Below are 22948 nucleotides of genomic sequence, written 5' to 3'. Positions count from 1 at the left end.
CCTGCTGTCAGCCACTGCTCAGACTGAGCAAGCAATCAGAGCCTACCAGCAGAATACCAAAATCCCCAAATCCACCCTGACCTAGCCTTTCCCAGATGTGGGTAAAAAGCTTCAGAAAAGTGTTAAAAGCCTGTTTTACTATTTTTCCTCTGAAGATTGTGTCAACTCTTAATTCTTCATTAGGCTACCTTAGAAGACTCCTCATTGAAAAAAGGCAGACCACTTGTCTCTGACTATGGTGCATTCCTCCTCACATCTCAGTCACAGACAATCATAGAATATCCCGAGTTGGAAGGGACCCATAAGGATCATCAAGTCCAACTCCTGGCACCGCACAGGTCTACCTGACAAGTGGATTATCTTCCCAGAATGGATGTGTCTTAACAACAGAGGGAGATGTTCTCCCCTCCGCTAACACACTTACTCCAGATTTTGACAGTCCAAACAGGGACCTACATGTGAAACATTTTTATACCACTGCAGGCAAAGAAATATGTGAAGCACAACTTGTTAAATAACGAATGGAACATTTGGGTTCAGCAAATAGCGACTTTTCAAGCATAGCATCAGGAAAGCAGGGAATGAGAGCTAGCTACCAGCATTAAAACAGGAGTCTGAGCTAAACAGAAGGAACACCTCTTGTGTAAGCATGAGAAGTATTTATGTAAAAAACACATGCATATGCAAGATTCAGTCACATTGGTAAGAAAATGAAGAAGGTCCATCTATGCATACTGGTCTATCTATTTCTATACCTCAAAACTGGTATTTTGAACACTTCTGTTCAATTTCGCGTAATTGGATCTAATCACTTCTAATCAACAGTCTTCAGTACAATACTCATAGGGTCTTGGAACTACAAATTGAAATGTGAGACTATGTAACCCACATAAAAATAAATACCTTTTTTTTTTTAAATATTGTGCAGGCTATCCCCAAAGGGACCAGAACTCTTACAAAATTAAAGAACTAATTTAGTATTCTTATAAGTACGAACGTAAATAATGTTCTTACTCAAAGAATGGAAAGAATAAATGGTAAATGAATAAAAATAGCATTTATACGATGGGAAAGAACTATAAATCAAAGCTAAAGTCAATGTTAATGGCTGCACATATAAACAAGTATGCACAAGGATCTAAAGTGGTGGGTGGGCATGCTCATATCTGACTCCAAAGTAGCTACTGATTTCAGTTAAAATCTGTGGGACTATTCATATGAAGTAATGTATCTGCATATATTAGGTCTGACTGTTGTCAGTCAGAACAACAGTTAAAGACTATTTTCACATACCACCAGTTAAAAAGTAAAGTCACATTTGGGCATTAGAAACTCTGGTAACACAAGAAGCTGCTTCTGTCCCTGAGCAAGTTATCTGAGCTGGCATTGGCCACGTCTTCTAACATGAAGGTTCTTCTGGTTTAGGTTGTTTTTTAAAAACAAACTAACTAAAGTCCACAAAGAAAAAAAAAACTCCCAGAAGGTTACATCGTTTCAAATTGATGCATTTGCATCAGGCTGGAGTGGAGTTTGCATCAAGGTGGAGTTCAGATGGCCATCAGTGTGAAACCACCACGGAGCGCTACACGGGATCTCACTCAAGTATCCTCAGAAAACGAACATCATATTCTATTGATTATGTTCTGTCTCAGTAATCAAAAAGAAGCATGGTCGTTACCAAGATCAAGAAGAGAGAAATGCATTTTGAGAACAAAACTTCTGCTCCTCAAGACAGTAACTTTATTCGTAATAATGAATACTTTGTACAAGCAAGTCTTCAGGATGCTTTGACTAACGTATACAACATTTACATCAGTGCTATCTTGCACACAGAAAAACTCAAGTATGAACACATTCTACCCTGCCTTTACAGCCCTATAACAGAATAGTCCCAACACAGGACTGTTGCTTAGTTGTCTTCGCTGTAATCCATTAAGCGTGGTTTCCTGTAAAGGTGCATTCAATTTTTTCCAGAGTGTTGCAGTTATATTATAATATACATAGTAAACACTAATTTCATGCTATCCTAGAATGGACTGTAACTGTTCAGAATACAAGAACAGACCACCTTGTAGCAGCAAAACAGTTTCAAGGAAAAAAAGGTGAGGATTTCAGCCATCTTATATTTTTCACTCATTGCTGGTGGTTCACTTTTCAAAGTTGGTGCTTCTTTTTAGCTGGCCACAATAACAGATTATGCACTGCCTCTTAATTGAATGTGACAAAGAGTCTTCCTCCTGCACATCAGGATATGGCTCAGCCTAGAATTTAAACTAAGGAATTATGCAAAGCTGTCCTACAGTGAAATAAATCCACAACTGTCAGACTTCACTACTAATCTCTCTTCACTAAGATTAGTCTCCCAAAAGTAAAGAAATAGAGTGCACTTACATGCTTGCTGCATTGGAAAAACACTTCATCTTCACATGCAAAAACATTGCCAGCCTTCTACAAACATGGCTGTCATCATGACAAAGATGCCAACTCTAAGTAAGTATTGACAATGGCTGTCTAAGCACTAGTTCATTTTAAACTGGTGCCACGCCACTGTGTCTTTCAGCCTCTCTGGTTCATCAGTATTCTGTGCACATACTATTTGGGAAACGTACACAAGATGTTCCTTACCTAACTATGACTTCTCCATAAACACATGTATATAGCTACAGCAAATACCATGATCCATTGCTGTGTGTCCTGGTTTCAGTTAGGACAGAGTTAATTTCCCTCCTAGTAGCTGGTAGGGTGCTATGTTTTGGATTAGGATGAGAAGAGCGCTGATAACATGCTGATGTTTTAATTGTTGCAGAGCAGTGTTTACACCAGGCCAAGGACTTTTCGGCTTCTCGCTCTGTCCTGCCAGCGAGCAGGCTGGGGGTGCAGCAGGAGCTGGGAGGGGACAGACCCAGGACAGCTGACCCAAACTGGCCAAAGGGGTATTCCATACCATCTGATGTCATGCTAAACAATATATAGGGGTGGCTGGCCGGGGTGGGGGGGGCCGGCTGCTCGGGGATAGGCTGGGCATCGGTCAGCGGGTGGTGAGCAATTGCATTGTGCATCACTTGTTTCGTACACATTATTAGTAGTAGTACTACTATCACTATTATTATTGTTGTTATTATTATATTCCTGTCTTAATAAACTGTCTTTATCTCAACTCACCGGCTTCACTTTCCCGTTTCTCTCCCCCATCCCAGAGAGGGAGGGGGGAGGGTGAGCGAACGGCTGTGTGGTGTTTAGCTGCCGGCCGGGTTAAACCACAACACTGGTGCTTTCATCTATAGGTGCCACAAAGCCGATCCCCAGCTCCACGTTGATGTACACAAATGATTGCCAAGGACCCCACCAGGACAGAGAGCAAAGACAAGCACAGAGTTCAAGGTCAGCATTGCCAAAAGGGCCACCTTAGCAATGACCACATGCTGGTCTATGCTTGAGTACATCTGCACAGAGCACATCTCTTGGTGTAAGGATCAAATTAGGATTCAAAGTATTTTTACTAAAGTTTGAGACAGCTATCGTGTCTCAGAGCTGAAGGGCATGAAATCAATATTATATTAATCGCCTCAACGTCAAGCTGAAGCAACAGTTCCCAGCATTTGTCATCCTTTCAGCTGGCAGCACCCAGTAGTACAGCAGTAGAGATGCACACATTAAAGGAACATTTGATAAACAGCAGCAGAAGAGTTGACAGCACAGAGACAGTCAACACATTAAAATATTTTTATAGTGATGCCATTCGGCATTATCTAGACATGAATTCTAGATGAGAATATTAACCCACAGACCTATGGAGCTTATCCTTTTAATCCTCGGAGGCCATATCCCTGTGCTCAGGTATCAAGGCTTTGCTTTAATAACACCAAGGACATCAGAACAAGAGCTTACTCAGAGGGAATGGGCATGGGACGGGGAGGAGGAAGAGAAGTGCCTTCAAGCAACTGGCTCTCATATTCTTAAAAGAGATTATTAGAGCTGCCAGCTAAAGGAAGTACCTCCTCAACTTAAGATGCATAAGCTTTGACTTTTAGCACTGCAGTCCTCCATTAAAATCCTACCATCATCTGATATATAAGAAACTTATGTCTGGTATATAAGAAACCTAACAACACAACTAGTACAAGCTAGGTAGTCTGAAGACAACTATGTTCTTGTTTGCAGACAGTACATGATCTTAATCACAGAAATATCTTTCTAGAGTTAACAGCTTTGTGTCCTTCAAATTACAGGGTGCCATTCTGCCTTTAGATACGCAGACAAATCCACTGCAATTGCTGCCACACCTCCAATGGAAAGATTTTGGTCTCTGATTTTCAGCACATTTTTTCTGGTTTCAAAACTCCTCCCTCCAACCCACTCCCTGTTGTTTTAGAAGAGATATCTTTCTAAATAGCAGTTTTCCACCATAATCTTAAAAGACAACAGGCTACAAATGTGCTTATACAAATGGAAGGAACCCCATTCATAATCTAAACTTTTAACATACGTGTGGTATGATACTTTCTCCTCTGTGCTGGTAGGGTCATTATCTTCCCACTGAGCATTTTTAAAGTAAACGGATTTATGTTAAGACAGGGTAAGTAGCAAATGTCAGAGCAGAAAAGGCCTTGACACTACTTATATTTTTTTACAGTCTTCCTCCCATGATATTTACAGCTCTTACTCTACAGCTGCTTACTCCTAAGAATGCTAAAGCTCTTCTGAATATTAGAGACAAGCTCCTAAGCTAACCGATTCTGTTTGTTGTAGAAAGAGGAAGAGAAAATAAAATACTTTCCTCCCACAGACCTCTGATGCTCAGAGGAAGCACCTTCCGGATACCAGTGGACTGAAGCAGTATGAGGAAATGGCATGAGCCAGCTATTTCGGTCAGCGGAAACCAGTGGATCAGACACCTGGTTTCACGTAGGTTTTCCCTGCAAGGTCAAGACGTCCAATTCTTCCTCCAGTTACATTAAGTGAGCTATATTCTGTGCTACGTCATCGTGACTCGGCGTGCAGTCTACCTTGTGCCCAACGTACAGCAGTGCATGGAAGTACCAAAATGTCACACTGCTGCATTATACAGTATGGCATGCTTCACTGAGGATCAAAGATCAGAGAGAAATATTGTTCGATCCCCTTCTTCCTCTCCTCTATACTCCTTCAGCTATGCTTGTAAAGAACCAGGAAAGGGTAGGGGAAGCTATTTAGATGGACTCAAGTCCATCATTATTCCCTTTATGGCCTCCTTTTCAGCCTCTCCAAGAATTTGTGAGTACATGATCCACTCTTCATTGTGAGCCCAAACAAGACATATTAGCAAAGGTAAACATATGAAAAAAATTCCTTAATCGTATTTCTAAAAATAAATAAATAAAATCCTAAATACTTAACCAGTCATTATAGAATTTTTCTAAGGCACTTGCCCAACACACAATAGTTGCAAGATAAGTTTCACAAACATCCAAAACTAAGATAATAAATGGCTAACAGACTATTTAAAATTAAATGCAATGATTTTAATAGACCTTCATCTATTCCTCATGTACACACTTCAAAGAAAACTAAACCTCATTCATCCTTGACAACTTCCTGCTCAGTTTTTAAGACAGGGAAGGAGAAACTATTGTTGCTTAAAAGGTACATTGCTTCTTTGTTGAGCATATCTTTGTAGAAGTCTCTGAAATCATTGTATTATTTTTCAGAGCATTCTAGAAGTAAAAGCAAGAACTATAGTTCTATCATCTCTATGATTACGTGTTCATTCCGTTTGTTGTTTCTTTGCCCTACAGAAGACCATCATCATTTCTTTGATAATCATAAGAACATATCTCTAGGAAAAGGATTTACAAAGGTGTATAATAATTTTGTATTTCTTCAGAAAGCTTATGAGGCATCATCATCTGTTTCAAAGCTTTCAAAGCACAAGAAACGACTCTTGCCAAACATGCATACAATATTTACAACTGCAAGTAAATGTCTGTTCCTATAAACCTTTGGCTGCACATGTAAATGAGAATTGCTTTTAATATATAAGGAAAGACATAAGAGCAGGGGAGGAGCAGGAAGGATCAGTTTTATAGCGAGCATCACAGACAAGACTGTCTTCCAACGTACATAAAAGGCTGTTTTAAGGAGCACACAAGGATCAGGTTTTTTCCATGAACACGAAGGATAGGACAAGTGATTTACTTCACAAATAAGGAAACTGTAGCCTGCCCACTAAGAAAGCACTTCCTAACTTGAGTATTAAGCACTAGAACTACGCAACCTATGGAAGTATTTAAACAGTATGTTTTTTCAGCTCAGGCACATCTATGCACCAGCAACTTATTGTACCACACATTTACTAATTTACTGAGCAGCACATTTTTAAACTGATGAGAACGTTTACATGAGGCTGCTGCATTTAATCATGAAACTGAGGCAGATCCAAGAACTTGGATCCAGCCACGACTGACTGGAAACAGCAGTTGTGAACCATGTGGAAGGAAATACCTGATAATGATTGCCTAGGTACATTTGTAGAGTATAGAATGACATTTTGGTACTTCCATGCTATAGAGTAGAAAAGCACGAATAAAACGTAATATCCAAACCGGTATTTCTAAAGATTTTGCAGTCTACAGAGAGGAAAAAATAGCTGCTATTTACAGAAAAATAAATAGCAACCTTGCACATGCATGTTTGGCACTCAGTTTTGAAAATTTGTTCTGACATTCGATTTTTATTGAACTCTCACAAACAGCTTCTTTCTACTTAATCTCATGAAGAGATGAGCACATGAACTTCAGCTGGCACTGCTCTCAGGCTTTGCTCTGCTGTAAGTCTAAGCCATAAAAGCATGACAGACCACAAGCCTTGAAAAAGCAAGCCTGCAGCGTTGTGTTCACTATTGTGTGTATTATCTAACTGCAAGCTTCCACTTGAGTCATACAGGGGAATAAGTGCTTCTTCCAAACTGTATTACTCTATACCCTCTTACATCTTCTTAATAATTCTAAGAAGCAGACAGATTTCCATTCTGTGGCGAAATTTTAGGAAATCTGGCAGTGTAATCACGGGAAACAATGAAAGGGAAAACTGTTCTGTGTACAGTAGCCTTCCTGAAGAGACAACATGACTCAAGTTCTGCATGTGTTAAAATGTACCTTGAATAGATTAATTATATGATTCTGGTGACCTAAAAGGCCCTGTAAAGACAGATTCTGTCAGTTTGATAGCTAGCTCATTTTTACAGTGCTAAGTACACACACACACAAAAAAAATAGACAGGTAGGCTGCAGCCAGTAAATTCAGAAGGTAGTGAGAAGGAGGATGAGCACTGTAATGCAGGTGCAGTGATCCATCCTTGTAGCAACACATTCTAACAGCCTGCTAACCTTAACAGAAAGGGCTGAGGGTGAGCGTGAAGAAACAGCATAAGTACTGTTGAATTGAACTCAGTTATCCAAGCTCTAAAGACTCTTAATTTATAGATACAAGCATTGACAATTTAAGAAAAAAAAACACACACACCAAAAAAAACCTACTGCTCCTAAAGTGGTTTTAACAGTCACTTCTCACACTGCAAGATCCACTGTAGTTGAACTGCTTTGACACTTGAGCAGTTCTTCAAGATGGACAGCTGCCATGTGGAAGGAAATACAAGCAAAAGGCTTGCAAAAGTCAAATACAAGCATTAAAGAATAATTAATGCAGACAAATAATTCTTTTTTTTTTTTAAATATACCTCATTTGACAATGTGTGCTAGCTCAATAAATATTAACTCAAGACAAAAATAATTTGTTAATAACACTTCTGTGATCAAATCAACTTTTGGTAAATGCCATTGACATCAGTAACGTTACAGAAGAGAAATCTGGTGCAGTTTGCTGTTGATCAGTTCTGCTTTGAGCTGCGTCACGTTTCATTCATCATGCTGCACACCCTACCTCCTCACCCAGAGGCAACAGAATTAGAAGGTCATATCTTGGCCAATAAAATATATTTTATCTGTTCTGAAGGGAAAAAACAGTATCTCTAATCAGTCATCCAAACAAGACAGACTACCCAGAAGGTTGCATGCTGCTGCACATCAATAAACATCTTTATCTAGGAACTGAAATGAAAAATATCAAACCAGTGAAGGTATGAAAGAATTGCTCAAAGCCCTGTCAGAAAAATTACAAAATTAAAGCTGAGCACTGCATTCAGCAAATAGATGATACACACATGGCAGAAATAAGTAGTGCTGGCAGCTAGGTACGGGTAGCGCACACAGGAATTTTAAGTAATAGGGAAAAACGCTTTAACTACTTTCTATATCTATCTGTATTTTCTTTTGGGTCTCTCTGCCAGTAAACATTTAAGTCGGCTCCCTTTTTCTTTACCTGTTTGGTCTTACAAAAATACTTCCCTGAAGTTGTAACAAACAAAAGTAATACCCTGCTGATAATAATTTCTGGATTCTTTTAATCCCCCAAATTGATTTCCCCTCCATTCTCTCAGCCTCACTAATCAAAATGCTCCAGGAAACAGACTTTCTGGAACACAGGGAAATAACAAAGAGCGCCTAAATCGTATAGTCTGTTCATCTATCTCCACCACGTCAGAACAAATCTTAGGTGCTTAGAAGGACAAAAGCAAATTGGGATGCTGAGAAAATGAATTCATTTTTGCCATCCATACTGCTACCAAAATACATACAGCATACACATCATCTTGGAGAACTATCACTGTAGAACACAGTTTTCCCACTAGATTTACTGTAAACGAAGGAAGACCAACTGGTATTCTCCATCCACCAAAAAACTTGGCTTGTGGTGTTTCATCTGATGATGATCTGATATAAACTAAGTATATATACACTCAACTAGACTGAAACAAGCTTTATAACCAAATCATAACAAATTGCACAGTGAAGGAGAAGGTACATCAAATGCCAAAACATAGGGCTCCTTAAGACTGAGATGGAGAATCAGAATGACATGATTGCCATAACAGCACAAAATAGCTGGCTAGGAAACAAGAACAATGACAGTGTCCATGTCTGGAAAAGGCTTGAACCTACAGGTATTTGAACACAAAGGGAAAATAAATGCAGATTTCTTGATGGGAAAAATACCAGAGAAACAGCAAAGGAATGTAAACATTGTCTGTGGCAAAGAAGAAAAACAAAAATAAATTACAAGTAAAAAAGAAAAGTAGTCAGCTTCACCAAGTACCCCTCAGTGAAGTTCAGCTTATGCTCTGTGGAAGAAGTGAAGGAAAAACTGCAGTCATTTTACGTGCAAGTTATACTGTGCACATAGTGTGTCACAGCAGTTAAAGACTATCTATCATGTTATGCAACCTGTCCTTCACCAATGCACAATTAAAGAGATGTATGGCATATAGGCATTCCTATTTATATAATAGCTTACTTTTTTTTTAAAAAAAAAAAAAGGACTTTATTATAACATTTTTCCCAGAAGTAGCAAAAAATTTAATCCTTTGCTTAAAAAAAAAAGAGAGAGACAGGAAAGGAAAAATTAGTTTAACGCTTCTGAAAACGTTAATGAAACATTTATGGATAAAAGTCTTTCTTTCATTCTTTCACAGGCTTTCTCAAAATGTTATAGGCCAAATCATGGTTTTTCTTAAGCAATGGTCACCCAGTCCTAAAGCTCACTTCACCGAAGTTAACAGAAGCTCACCTACTGAACCACACATAATTAACTGCTCGCCTTACCACTTAGCAAGTCTGAGCCTTCTGCACCAACAGACTTCACTTCTACACCTGCCAACCTCACCATACCACACAAGTGAGCTCACTGAAGGCTGCTTACGGAGTGAGACATTCTGGCACATGAGCACAAGTTCAAACGACTTGACCCCTATGGCACAGAAAGGCTCAATCCACCAAGACATGTGAGCATGTGCTTGGGTCCCATAGGCTTCAACAGAAGCTATGTGTGCACTTGAGTACTGTTTGGAAGAAAAGAGTCTAAATCTACTAAGAGTTAAGAATTTCCTGTAATTCCACTGCATCAGGAGTAGCCCTGTGTCATCTGCAAGTGTTACTCCTTCCACAACAGTATAAATCCTGGCACTTAGCAGTAAGTATCCAGCACAGTGCCTGGTAAAAGCTGATTGTGCCACTGGAACCATTTAAAGAAAGATATATGAAATAGTTACCTACACACCTATGTTTCCGTTCATCTGTTGTGGTTGGGAAACATTAATTTAAAATAATAAACCTGGGAAACAAAGGAAAATGAATATATTAAGCTTAAAGTTATTTTAGCCACTCAGCTTGCCTCTAGTCCTATGTGCGGAGGAATAGCTGCCAGCAGTGACTGCAACACTCTTGTTAGAACTGAGGTAATTTAAGAGGAATGTCAGCATGCATTTACATTTCAAACTTTATTACTCTGCTTTAAGAGAAAGAATGCCTGCTATTGTCATTTAAAAATATTTACAAAATCTTTGGTATCTGGTTTTAGTCCTACAGAATTAAAATCAAAACTCAATATCTCCTTACATTGTGTGGCTTGTAAAAGAAAATAAACAATAATTAGAAAACGCATTTGGTGAAAACCAAGTTTTTAAAATCTGAGAAATGTAACTCCTCTGCAGTCTGGACAACATTGAAGACTACTGTTGAGTTACAGGGAGCTACACGTGGATAGCTTTGAAAGTTATAAGCAGCCGTGAATCTGGCTGCCTTCAGCATCCAAGCCACTCAAACCCAGTTTCCTTCAAACGTGCAGTTCCTACCATGGAGAGCCATGAGGGGATGAGCATCTCGAACTAATGAGATCTACATCAGTTGCGTAATTTTAACCCTAAATCAGAGACCACGTTCTCACCCTTCCACCTACAAACCAAACTTCCCTCTCTTCTTTTGGTAGAGGGCAAAGGAACTTATTTTTAAATAATCTTTATTTCTCTTTAGAGAACAGGATGATGGAAACTTCTTTGGTGGCAATGTGGCAGCAGCCCTTTTCTTACAGCATAGGGGTCATTCAAGAATCCCCTGTGGACCATGAAGGCTTTCCAAAGCCATCTCTGACAGACATATATTGTATTATTATGTAAACCCAGGCAAGAAATGCAGTATCTGAGCAGAATAAAGCACCAAAAATGGAGCTGTGTGGTGAAGCAGAGAGGTAATTTACTCTTTGGCATTGCAAATAGAAGACAACAGGAAAAAAAAGAGTTTCCATGATTCTTTTCCTAATAAACCAAATGCCTTTCTGAACATAGCCATCCAGATTTGTAACAGCAGCATTAGGGATAAAAATAAAAGCACATCGGGTCCAGCCTAAAAGCAAGCCCAACAAACTGAACCAAATGAAGGAACAACAATTTATTTGCTCTACCCTCTCCTGCTCTGCCTAATACCTGCCATCAGGAAAGCCCAGCACTCAGGTGGTGGGGCCGCTCTGCTCTTCTTCTCTCAGACACGGCTCCCAGGATGATGCCATTTTGATGTAGACACCTGTCCACTGGCAACAAGCACGAGAGCATCAATGCATTTTAAGCTGTCCAAAATGAGGCTATCGCATGGCGATACCTTCCAGTCACTATAAAACTTGCTTCCAAACTGAAATAGCTACCCAGGGGTGAAAAGCTCTGTATCACATTTCTAATCCCCATTACAGCCAGTCTCCTCTGCGGGGGAAAAAAAAAAAAAAAAAAAAAAAAACTATTCATAGAAGTTTTCTTATCTTATGAATCTTACTCCCTTGAAGATATTTCCCAGATCACTTTATTCTGACTTCCACCTAAGTAAGTATTTTTACAATGCACGTGAAAGATATTCTGCTGATGATCATCTATTTGATAAAATATACTTCTTAATAATAAAGGTCAGGTAAAAATTGGTATAATGTGGAGCTCTAGTGGTTGTGGGGAAGTAAAGCACCATACAACACAACTGTGAAACAGTAGGTACTGACCTTTAGTCTGAAAGCAGTAAGCGAAAACATAACAAACGGATCTAAACGAGGAGAACAAAGCGAGACTGCTTGGAATCATATTCAGCAGCATTTTGGTCTCACAGAGTACATCTTTGCATACAACGTGATGAGCAATCCCCATTTTTAATGCACTAGCTTCAACCCTGTAATTATTGCAGTTAAGCAACAGAAAAATAAAATCAACACTGTACACTCACGTCAGTCTTAAAGGGAGTAAGTATACTTATATAGTACAGCAGTAAACCAAAGTTTCTTATCAAAACTAGCCAAGAGCTGAGCAATTCTACGCGCTCCTTTACAACAGTCTGTCGTGTACGTTATTCTTTTCACACTAGCCACAGTAACTCCTATACCAGCCAGTAAAATATTTTCTCAGTTGTAATATCAGCATAACACTGTGATACTGCACATTGTACATAAAATACTGTACAATGAAGTTCAGTAGCTCCTTCAGACCAATGAGCTTGGCAGGGCTTACACCCTTAACTAAAAGAGAGCCCTACTCAAGTGCATAGTTCTACTGGCAAACATGACCATCAGCTCAGCTCTCGCTGATCGTCAATATTCTACCTGGAAAGGTAATGTGCTCTTTTTCTCCATACGGGGTGTGAGGGTATGTAAAACACACTGTGTGTGTATCGTGCTTCATCACACAGAGGATGCTGGAATTCCTACATCACCCCGTGAAACATTAGCATCATTTTCTTTGCTTTTAAGATGCCATTTGAACTTGGGTACACGTCATCAGATGTTTATACAGCTAGCACAATATTGACAGTCATCAGGCTGTCAAAAAGCACCACCAAAAACACAGACAATATCACTGTGTGCACACAAACAACTGATCCCGATATTGGAAATCCCCATTTCCAAAGTCGAGCAACATCACCAGTTGCGTAAACAAATGCAGTTCTGAATCCTTGGTGTGAAACCTGCCATCCCTTCCGAGGGGAACTGCTTTCATCCGCTACTCCAGGAAAACAAGGCACCACTGAGAAAGCTCTCGTATTTACTCGCTGCTGACTTGCAATGCATTCTCTGCTTATTTTAATCCTTGTTATAAATTTTCACTAGGAATTTTTGTTTGACTTCCTAAACCGAGCACACAATGCCTTGACTCAGTACTATCCCATTTAAGATTGAGTGCATTTCTTCTTGCTATGGTAGATTGTTAATTTCTTCATAAGTGTTATTGTTTGGCACCGTCCAACCTAGCGCTGGATTTTTAACTCACGTTTATCCTATCCAGTGCCACAGTGGAAACGCAATACAGTTCTGGGCTTTACACCTTTCCCACCCAATGCGTAGGTGCTGACTGAAGAAACATCCCCTTGACCTGACTTAGGCGTATCTGAAACACGCAGGACACAAACCCCCAGGATTACAAGCCTGCGAGGGGAGAGGTTTGCAGGCTGTGCCTGTTACCTGGTGGGCAGCTGCATTCTGGAGGCACTTCTCTCGCGACTCGTATTTTTGCCAAGTGCTCGTAGGACTTCTGTGGGCGAGAGAAGCAGCGTGATGGGACTCGGCGGGCTTGGCCAAGCGTTGCAGACCCGCGTGCCTGCAAACCGTGAGCCTGCAAACTGCGACTTACAACTCGCTCACAGGCTGCACAACCAGCCGGGGCTCCTTCACTTGGACTCAACCCAGCCTCCATCCCTGACCCCTCCACCCCTACAACTGCTGAAAGTAACCCACCAGCTCTCTCCCACCTCCCCCACCCCTCGCAAGCACCCCCGTGCTTTTTTATTGCGTTTTTATTACAAACACAGGGGATAAGCACAGGGGCTCACAGGAAGAAAACCCTCGGGGCTTCCAGTGTGATGGCCACCCTGTGAGCACCCCGGCCCCCCATCAGCGGTCACCACCCAAACCTCCCAACCTCAGCGGTCACCCCCAACACCTCAGCGGTCGCCTCCCCAAGCCCCCCATCACTGCTCTCCCCCGTCCTCACCCCATCCCTTTCTCTCTCCCGCTCCCCTGGCCGCCTCACGGAGCTGCCCCCTCGCCCCCCGCCGGCCTCCCCTGACCCCACAGAGGCTCTCAGTACCCACTCCCGGAGCATCCCCCCCTTGTCCCCCCCTCGTCCCACCCGGTCCCGCACACCTGGGCGAGGAGCCGCTCCACTTTCTCCTGCATCATCGCGTTCAGCTGCTCCAGGGAAAAGCCGGGCAGCGGCGGGAGCGGAGCGGCGGCGGCCGAGGACCCCCCTCGGGCTCCCTCGATGGCCGCCAGCCTGGCCTGGAGGTCGCTGGTCCGCACCCCCAGGTAGAGGCAGGATGCGGCCGCCAGCGCCGAGAGGAGGGCGGCCAGCCCCGAGCCGCACGGCCGCGGGCAGCGCTCCCCGGAGCAGCCCGGCCGCTCGCTGCCATCCCGTCCTGCGGCTCCCCGGCTCTTCCCCCGCATGCTTTCGCACCCTTCAGCTGCGGCGGCTTTTATTTCCTTCCCTCCGCCCCCCATGGAGGCGAGTAGTTTGCAAACAGCGGCAACAAAACAAAAATAATAATAATAATTGATGATGATGATAATAAACGGCGGGGAAACGAAATAACGGGGAGGCAGGACGGCGAGAATCAAGGCAAAAAAAAAAAAAAAAGAAAACGGACGGACAGCCGGCTGTCGCGCTCGGAGGGGGCTCCCCCCGCAGCCCCCCGAGCAGCGGCGGGGGTCGGAGGCTCCGGAGCGGGTCGAGCCCCCGCGGCTGCCGCCCGCCCGGTGCTGGGAGCGCTCTGCGGCCGCCGGGCCACTTGTCAGAGGGGTTTGGGGCGGGAGGGAAGCCCCCCCCCGCTGCTCCTCTTCCTCCCTCTCCCCCTCCTTCCTCCCTCCCTCCCTCCCTCCCAGGGCCGCCGGACTTGTTGCTCCCCCCCTCCCCTCCCCACCTGCCTGCGGGCTCCCCGGGGCGGGGAAGCCCCCTCCCCTCCTTTCCCCTCCCCTTCTTCATTAGCATAATTTATTCACCTGGGAGGGGGGGGGGGCGTTTTGCATAATGTATGCACGGCGCGCCCCCGCGGTGGCGAGGCAGCGATGGCCGAGGGTGGCCTCCGCTGGGCTTCCGAGGCAAGCAGCCCGCTAGCCCCCAGGGCCACCCGGATCAGCCCCGCGCTGAGCTCAGCCGCGGTGCCCGGCGGTGCTCGGGGGCTTGGTACCATCCAGTGGACGAGCAGCAGCTGTGCAGTGCGCTGACACCGCCTGAAGGCGACAAACGGGAGGGGAGAGAATAAATGAAAAATAAAATAAGGATGTCAAGGCTCAGCCTCGCTGCTTTTGCTGCCTCCTCGCAAGCCGGAGGCAGAGGGAATCCGGGACATGCGCGCGTTCGGTGCCAGTGAGCCTGCTTCTTATTTCGCAGCCATGATGGTGCCAAAGGCATCTATTTGGGATCGCGGCTGAGATTGAAAACAGACTTCTGTAGCGCTCTTGAGAATGCTACCCGGGCAATGAAAAAGCTGATATCCCTTTTTTTCCCCCCTTTAAAAAAAAAAAAAAAAAAGTATTTTTTTATGCTTTTTATCAATAAAGGTTTAGTGGTTTTGAATCTCAGAGAATAACTGGATATCAGGAGTCAAACCCCTACCCCAGGAGTAAAACAGATGGCTGTTCACCTCTAACTGCTGCTAGGCAGGAATCGCACCACTCGGACGCTCCTGGTCACAGTTAAGCTGATATGCCACCTAAATCCAGGTTCCAAAACTCTTGAAATGCTCAAAAGGCCGGGTTTGTGCCTGGCAGCTGAGGTGGAGCAGTACCACAGATGCACCAAGCGGGCCGAGACCGCGCACAGGCAGAGCACCGGAGCCCGCAGAGCCGCAGCGGCCTGCCTGGAAGAGCAGCAGAAGACAGGAGGGGATTTTAATCGCAGCCTCCTGAGATGCTGGTGCGGGAAGAGCCGAGGCAGCCCCGCTCCCCGACGCAGAGGAGCATTCCTGCTTGGAAGATCCCCACCTCCACGCGCCACCTTCCAGCAGATCCCGTGTGCGGCCGGGGCGGAGGCGCTGACGCAAGATGCTGCTGTTTGCAGGGCACGGCTCTGCGTTTGAAGACGTGCACGGTGCCTGCAGATAAGGATTTTCCGCCAGACAGGATGAGTGTCTGGAGTTCTTTCCATATTTCCATGTCTACAGCGGGCCACGTTCTGGCTGACCAACCCACGATCCGCGACTGGATTTCTTTACCAGATACAACATAAACTTGCCATTAGAATTAGGCCAAAAATAAGCCTCCCTCTGCTGAAATGACAGGTCATGTTCTGCTTATAAAGTGTTTTGTATAAATGGTCAAGAACAGCAGGAGGTACAGGGTAAGGACAAGCAGAAAGCAGAGTCCGGGACTCAGCATTCGAGCTGAGGTGACAGAGATGAGGATAAAGGCTCCAACAGTCACCAGCCATCATGCACGCTCCAGGACAGACCTGAAACCTCTGTTCCAAACGTTCCTGCTTCCAAACCGAGCCTTTACATTATTCACTGCACGTGGACATGAACTGTGTCTTCAGTCGGACGCATCCTCCATTCCTCGTGTTCCTGCCCAGTTCACCCTCTGTGCCTCTTGTGCCCTAAATGAGATTTTCTTCCACCTTTGTCTACCTATGTAGGTAAAACATGAGGTGGAGGTGAAATCCAGCACTTCGGTGACTTGCCTTGCTGCTCAGCTGCCTCACATGTTACGCAGTACAGGATTTCCCAAAGAGCTGCTCGTCTTACCTGCCAAGATGGCACAGAATCACCAGAAAACCAGAACATTTAACTGTTCTGGAAAAAAAAAAAAAAAAAAAAAAAAAGAAAAAAAAAAGGAAAAGCATTTCACTTTCAAATATCCAAATAGATTGCCTCCTGCCACTTTAAATTTAATATAAGCACATTAAAGTACAGCATACATGATGCAGTACATTAATATACTTAGCAGATGGATAACACTTACTCGTGATTTAATGCTTAGATATACTCATTTCACATCTACTGTACAAACACTCCATATATTTGAATCTTTAAGTCAGACTTATCTTCAGACTAGAGGCAATTGAGTCACATGAGCATAGGATTTAGTTTATTAGTTCCATAACCTTGCTGGTATTTTGGCAAACCTGATAAAAATAATAAAAATAATAATAACAAAAACCCCTTGCATCTGGATTTTAATATATTTCACAGGATTTCCTTTTTCAACATGATGAAAACAGTTCTGCTAGACCCACAAACTGACTGATTCAAGACAAAATTCAGACACTGTATATCATTTTTTACTAAAATTCACGAGCGTTTTTCATGTGAATGTATTACAAAACACTTCATAACAGATACACTGACTACCTTGCATTTTTCATAGCCTCAAATACTTGCTCTAAAACGCAGCCGACGCTTGGGACATTCTGGCAGGGCTTCCACTGAGCGGAGAGCCATAATCAGAAAGGGAACGAGGAGACCAGACTCGAGAAGCTCAGAATAAAACAAGGCTTCCTTGCCCTGACTCCAGGCCAATTCACGTCTCTTGGTTCCCTGCTCTGTTTATCTGTCTGTAAGCAAAGGCTGCTGGAATTGGAGGGTCTTTGTGGAGGACTGTGAGGATGAAGTTGGGACGAAGAGTTTCTGAGCCTGCAAAGCCCTGTATTAACACATAAGGTTACTCGTACGCCTAGCCGGACCCAAATCAATGGGATCAGTCACGAAAGCAATCCTGCACATGTGCTGGAGTGTTTGGAGGACACAGAAATGCTAAGATGAGGGTCAAGATGTAGGATCCAGCATAAAAAGCAAAGGATACAGCAGGGGATTTTTCTACATCTTGTTAATTCCCAATTTCTGTTTGTTTTTTTTTTTTTTTCTCCTATTATTTTATGTGAGGTCATTACTAAATTTCTGTATGCAGAAACAGTTACGTTTAAGGAGAAATTTTATTTCCTAGAGAGATGACTACAATAAAGAGTAGAGGGATCACAGTGGAAACCACCTCTGAAAAAAGGCATCAGTAGCTCTGAGGATATTTTTATGCCCCAGCACACAGGCAAAAAATACTAGAAATGTGAAGGTGAAGAGCACAGGACATTGGCAATTATAGCTTTGTGGCAATCATGATAATGCAGATAACTAACATCTCTATAAGTATTGTCAATGATTTACATCCTTAAAACAGGTTAGTTGTAGCAGGAATTCTTCCCTTGGCTCCCAGTGTCCTCCAAATGCTTTAAAACAGAAGAAGTCTGGTGTTGTTGGGTGTGGTTTTTTTTCAATTTTGAATAATAACTATCATTATTATTCCAAATAATACAAAATTACGATAAATAAGTACAAATGAAAATGAATAATACTAATTCCAGCTAGCTTATTGGAATAAAATAACTTCTTACAATCACTCCATATTCAGGAATGTGCTTTATTCTAAACTGTCCTCCTCAGCTCTGCTTGGGGCCATGTTCCTCTCTCTAACCAAATTACTATGGTGAAAACAAGTGGAAATCCTTGTCTTTTCCCAGCAGTGGTTCAGTCTCTCATTGTTAGGATATTTTGAACAGATCAAAGTTGGTTTCAACAGAAATCCAAATTTTAGTACTTGTTTGTTTGTTTGTTTGTTTTTCTCCACTAATCTCCGATTTGGCTACCTCTATCAATGTTGGTCCCCTCTTCACTGTTCAAATACAATTTCAAAATGCTATGTCATTAATAGTACAAGATTTAACCCACTTTCAAAGGACATGAGCATTTTTTTTGGAAAAAAAAAAAAGAAATTCTTTGGGGAGGAGAATGGGCAAGCATACTCGTGATGTCTGGACAAAAATTAAGTCATTATCATGAAAATGATGGCACTAGCATGTCACTGGGCACAGCCTCTGAGAGCCACAGCCCCACAGTACACTGGCAGTCAGAAGTGTCTGTAACCCAATCGGGAAATTTAGGACATTTTTCCTTTCCACGAGTAGAGAGACAAAGGAGGCCAGGAAGGAGATATTATCAGCTAAAGAATCCATAGATCTCCTGTAGATTTCACAAGTGTTTATGTGAATATGCAAAATAAAGTAGCCCGGCTGCTTGGGATTACAGGTCCCGGCCTTGTGTCTGCATCATCTCAACCCCGCCAGGCCTCCAGCTGCCAGACACCTCACTGGGTCTTTCAGGGGCACAAATTCTTCAAATTGCTGTCACTGACTTCTTGTAGCTGTCATATGCTTAATACTACTTCTATTATTTTTATGTCAAAGGCAAATCCAAGCTGTTTTGCCCTCCAGTTTGCTGTGCCAGTAAGAAAATTTAAGTCCTTGATGACAGTGCTGGCTGTGGAGGCCCAGCTTGGTGAGAACAGCCTTGAGGGAGCAAGGGGCCATGAGGTGACCTGTTAACTTGCCATCCCCAGTGTCAGTCATGCTCCTTGGCACCAGATCTTTTCTGTGGGGCTTCTATTGTCCATAGCCCTGCTTTTCTTCTCCCTAACCCAGAGCCCTCCACACGTTTGCTCCCCAGCAACTCGCCGTGTTGCATTATAGATGTCTGCTTAGGAGTTAATGTGAGCTTTCCCGTTCCTTTATCTTTCCAAGATTGCACTGTCAAAACCGGTCAGCTGAAAGGTACACGAGTTAAATGCCTGCTCTCATTCTCTCAGGGAGCAGAGAGAGATGCTGTCTTTATAGGAGAGCAGGAATACATCAGCAGCTGGTCATATAGGACCTACAGTAAACATCAGTGAGGGTGAGGGCTGATAAAGGGGAAAGCTGGGACAGAAGGGCAACCCCGTGATAATGCTGCAGAAAGCAGTAACGTTTGGAGGGAAGTAAGAGGAAGGGGAATTTGTTATGGACTACCTGGCAGGATGAAGCCAGCTTATCTGGGCTCAGCAGACGACAAGATCTGCCCTGTACCTGATGCTGGGGATGTCTCACAGCAAGAAAGTGTGCCAAGTACTTAAGGAAGAGTTTTCCAGCTGAGAGCTTTGTTTTGGGTTGGTTAAAGCCTCTAAAAACTTGTCCTTCTGGCTGTTTCTGGTTAAGGACAGCGAGGGTCTAAAATTACAGCAGTCCCTGTTGCAGGGACAGAAGCAGATCCCAACAGGCTTTGGGAGCGACATTCCCCTGGTGGGGCAGGAAAGGGAATGTTTTTTATCATTGCAGCTGAAGTATTTTCTGCTTGATGTGGAAGGCCAGGTGATGTGAGCAGAGACAAGGCGTGCAGAAAAGCTCTCTGGAGAGGGGTCTGCTCTGCTTGGGGTCTGCTCTCCTGGATGAAACAGAGGAAGAAAGGTTTGGGGAGAAGACTTCTTCATGGGTACTTACTCATATATCTGCTTTCTGACACACACATACCCCAAATCACTTTTCCAGTGGTGTTTGTTTGTTTGTTTTTGTGTCATCATATTTAGATAAACCCTCCTCCTAGAACAGCATGGTGCTTTGTGTATAATTCTTCATTACCACTGAGCATGGACTTGCATCCATTTAGGAAATCCCACGCTCTCCATTTTCTGTTCCATCTTACCCTAGAGGATAGTTTGGTCCTACTGAATTTTCCTGTATGTTTCCATCATCTGTGATTGCAAGTGTTTAAGACTTATTAAATGTAAAAGCTCTTTGATATCAGCTGGAGCACAGCTGAGGATTAAGCCTGCCCCTCAACGCTGGCTCTGCTGCTTGTGCGTGTAAATCCTGCACAGGAATCGCTCCCTTCCACAGAAATCGGCCATAGCCTGTGTGAAACACAGCAGATGCTTTGCAAGACAGGTTTGAAAGGAAGTGAAGATACCTTTTCCAATGAACTTCGTGATAAAATCCGGCATCAGTGCTGTTCCCCTCAGGAAGCCAGCAAAGAGGTATCCATAACTCACAAAACATGTCCTGTAGTCCTCAAGGGATGGGAGCAAGTGCCTGACAGCTTTCTGCTGCACAGGAGGGGATGGGACAGACCTACGATGTGCCCAGACACCACGCTGCACACTGGCATATGGGCAGGGAGTCTGCATCCAGGAGTCAAACTAAGGCTGACCCCCTAGGCTAACCTGAGAAACCCCTCAGCATCGCAGTCCTCGGTGCTATGACTGCAGGCAGTTGCACATCAATCTCCAGAACATGAGAAATATGTAAAAGTTACCAAGACCAAAGTAAACTGGTAGTATCGGTCATCAAACGGGTAATAAAATTTGGCTGTAAGGTGGGAATCTACTTTTTTCTGGCAGTGCTCTAATATTTTGCTGCCAAGGTTTCATCAGCTGTACTATATGTTTTAGTTATTTGAGTCTCCATTAACATGTCTGTTCTGGAACTAATTTTTAGGTGGTTTACCCACAGGAATACCCAGCCCATGTGCTTAAAATAAAATGGGGGAGATATATATATATATGTAGGGAGAGAGAGAGAGGGAATATAATCTTTTTTTTTGCAAGTGATAGCATGCCTGTATATGATTACAATGTGCAAAAAATACTCCAAAGCCTTTCCCTCGATCCGTGTTTATAGGAAAAGTCCCATATACTTCTAAAAGAGCAAAGAGTTCTGAAGCCAGCGCCATAAATCAGCTGTAAAACTCTATGCCCTACAAGCATGATGTAAAGCTTCCTGCACTGGCTCTTGTTTAGGTAGCCGTGCTGTGGGCTGCCAGGACTCGCGATAACCGCGCTCCTGCTCTGGCTTTAGGGGAGCTGCCTGTTGCCTTAGTGATTTCATCTGGAGGATGTTTTTTTTTTATTTATTTATTTTTAGATTCTGATTTGAAAAGATCTGTTGACAAAGCAGTGCCGATATGCCAGGGGCAGGCTCCTGTTAGGGCCACTCGCACCCTTGCAAATCAGGCAGCGCTGCAGGACCCAGCTTCCCGGGGGAGCCTGTCAGAGCACTGCTCCTTCCGGACTTGAGGCTAACATGTATTGGTTTTCTGCAGTCAGGAGACCCATCAGAAATAAGCACACTCTGGATTTACTTCCCACCTTTGCTGTCATTGCGGCAGAGTTTATCCCTTCTCCAGCTGCAGCCACCCTTTCTGCACCATCCAGCTCTGCAGGCTGCTCGAGCTCTCCTGCTGAGAGGCACTGGCCCCTCACGTCTTCCTAAATGCCTCCAGCAAGCTCTTAGCTCAGTACAAATATCTGTGGTGCTGTCTCTTGGGTTATTTTCCTTCTGGCTAAATAAAAAGGTGTGCAAAGATGTGCCTCTTCCTTGCAGCATTTATCACATGGCATGGCGAAAAGGGGAAGGAACATTCTTTATAGAAATGTGCTGCCAAAAGTGTGTGTGTCTTTGCAGTTATCTGCTGGCCAGAGTGAGCAGTAGCTGTTTGTTATGGGCTACATAATTAATGCAAGTCAAGGAGATCTACTAGAGGCAAGGAAGCTACCTGGATTTAGGGTATGGCCCTTACATCAATTATCTCTTTATTTCCTCTGTTTTATTGGACTTATTTTATTTTCCCAGTGGTTCATGCTGTGCATCTGCACTCCACATTTCTTTACAGCTTAGGCAGCTACTTTCAGCTACCTCTTGTGCTGCTCCAAATAGCAGGGTCCTATTTAAGCACATAAGGGTCTCTGTTCTTTCCCCACGAGCTGTGTATTTAAGTCCCATTAATATTAAATAAGATTTGAGGGAATACGTTCAGGGAGAATAAACCTCTTAAACACCTTCTTTTACCATACCTATTTTATTTCTTTGGCATTTCTCACCTCTTGAAGTTATTTTCTTATTTCCCTGTCTATACAAGCACAGATCGCATCTCACCCGACTAGCAAGACCCCTTGCCTTGCCTTGCCTTGCCTTGCCTTCCCTTTCCTCTGGTGAAGTCTCTCAAGCAAGCCAGGCATACAGTGTTTTCATTTGCACTTCCATTTAAGAGACACATTTTGGTTCCTCACTAAACCCATTCCCATTTAGAGACCAAAACTACTTTTCCTCTGGCTTGCCCTGAAAAGGAACACGCGCTTGCCTGAAACCATACGAAGATATAAAACTAGCGTAAAGGCTCATTTCCTTATTAGCCTTCTTTGAGCTATTTACAAATATTAACATTATTTTACGTTATCTTTCATCCTTACCTTTCCACAGCTAACCGACACG

At 43.3% G+C, this 22948-nt stretch overlaps 1 protein-coding gene across 1 annotated transcript in view; it reads right to left on the bottom strand.

The window, feature by feature from the left end:
• COL25A1 (collagen type XXV alpha 1 chain) overlaps positions 1–14820 on the bottom strand; it is a 306551-nt gene extending 291731 nt beyond the window's left edge. The window contains exons 1-2 of the mRNA XM_080592133.1: positions 14035–14820; positions 13354–13423 (exon numbers count right to left, since the gene is read on the bottom strand). Of these exons, the coding sequence (XP_080448259.1) occupies positions 13354–13423; positions 14035–14388 (424 nt within the window). The 5' untranslated portion in view covers positions 14389–14820. The remainder of the gene's footprint in view (positions 1–13353; positions 13424–14034) is intronic.
• Between the last annotated feature and the right edge of the window lie 8128 nt (positions 14821–22948).

The sequence above is a fragment of the Anser brachyrhynchus genome (assembly GCF_964034855.1).
Source record: "Anser brachyrhynchus genome assembly, chromosome: 4".
Classification (NCBI taxonomy): domain Eukaryota; kingdom Metazoa; phylum Chordata; class Aves; order Anseriformes; family Anatidae; genus Anser; species Anser brachyrhynchus.
The sequence above is the reverse complement of the archived record's forward strand: the minus strand, read 5'-3'. Positions and strand labels throughout refer to the sequence as shown.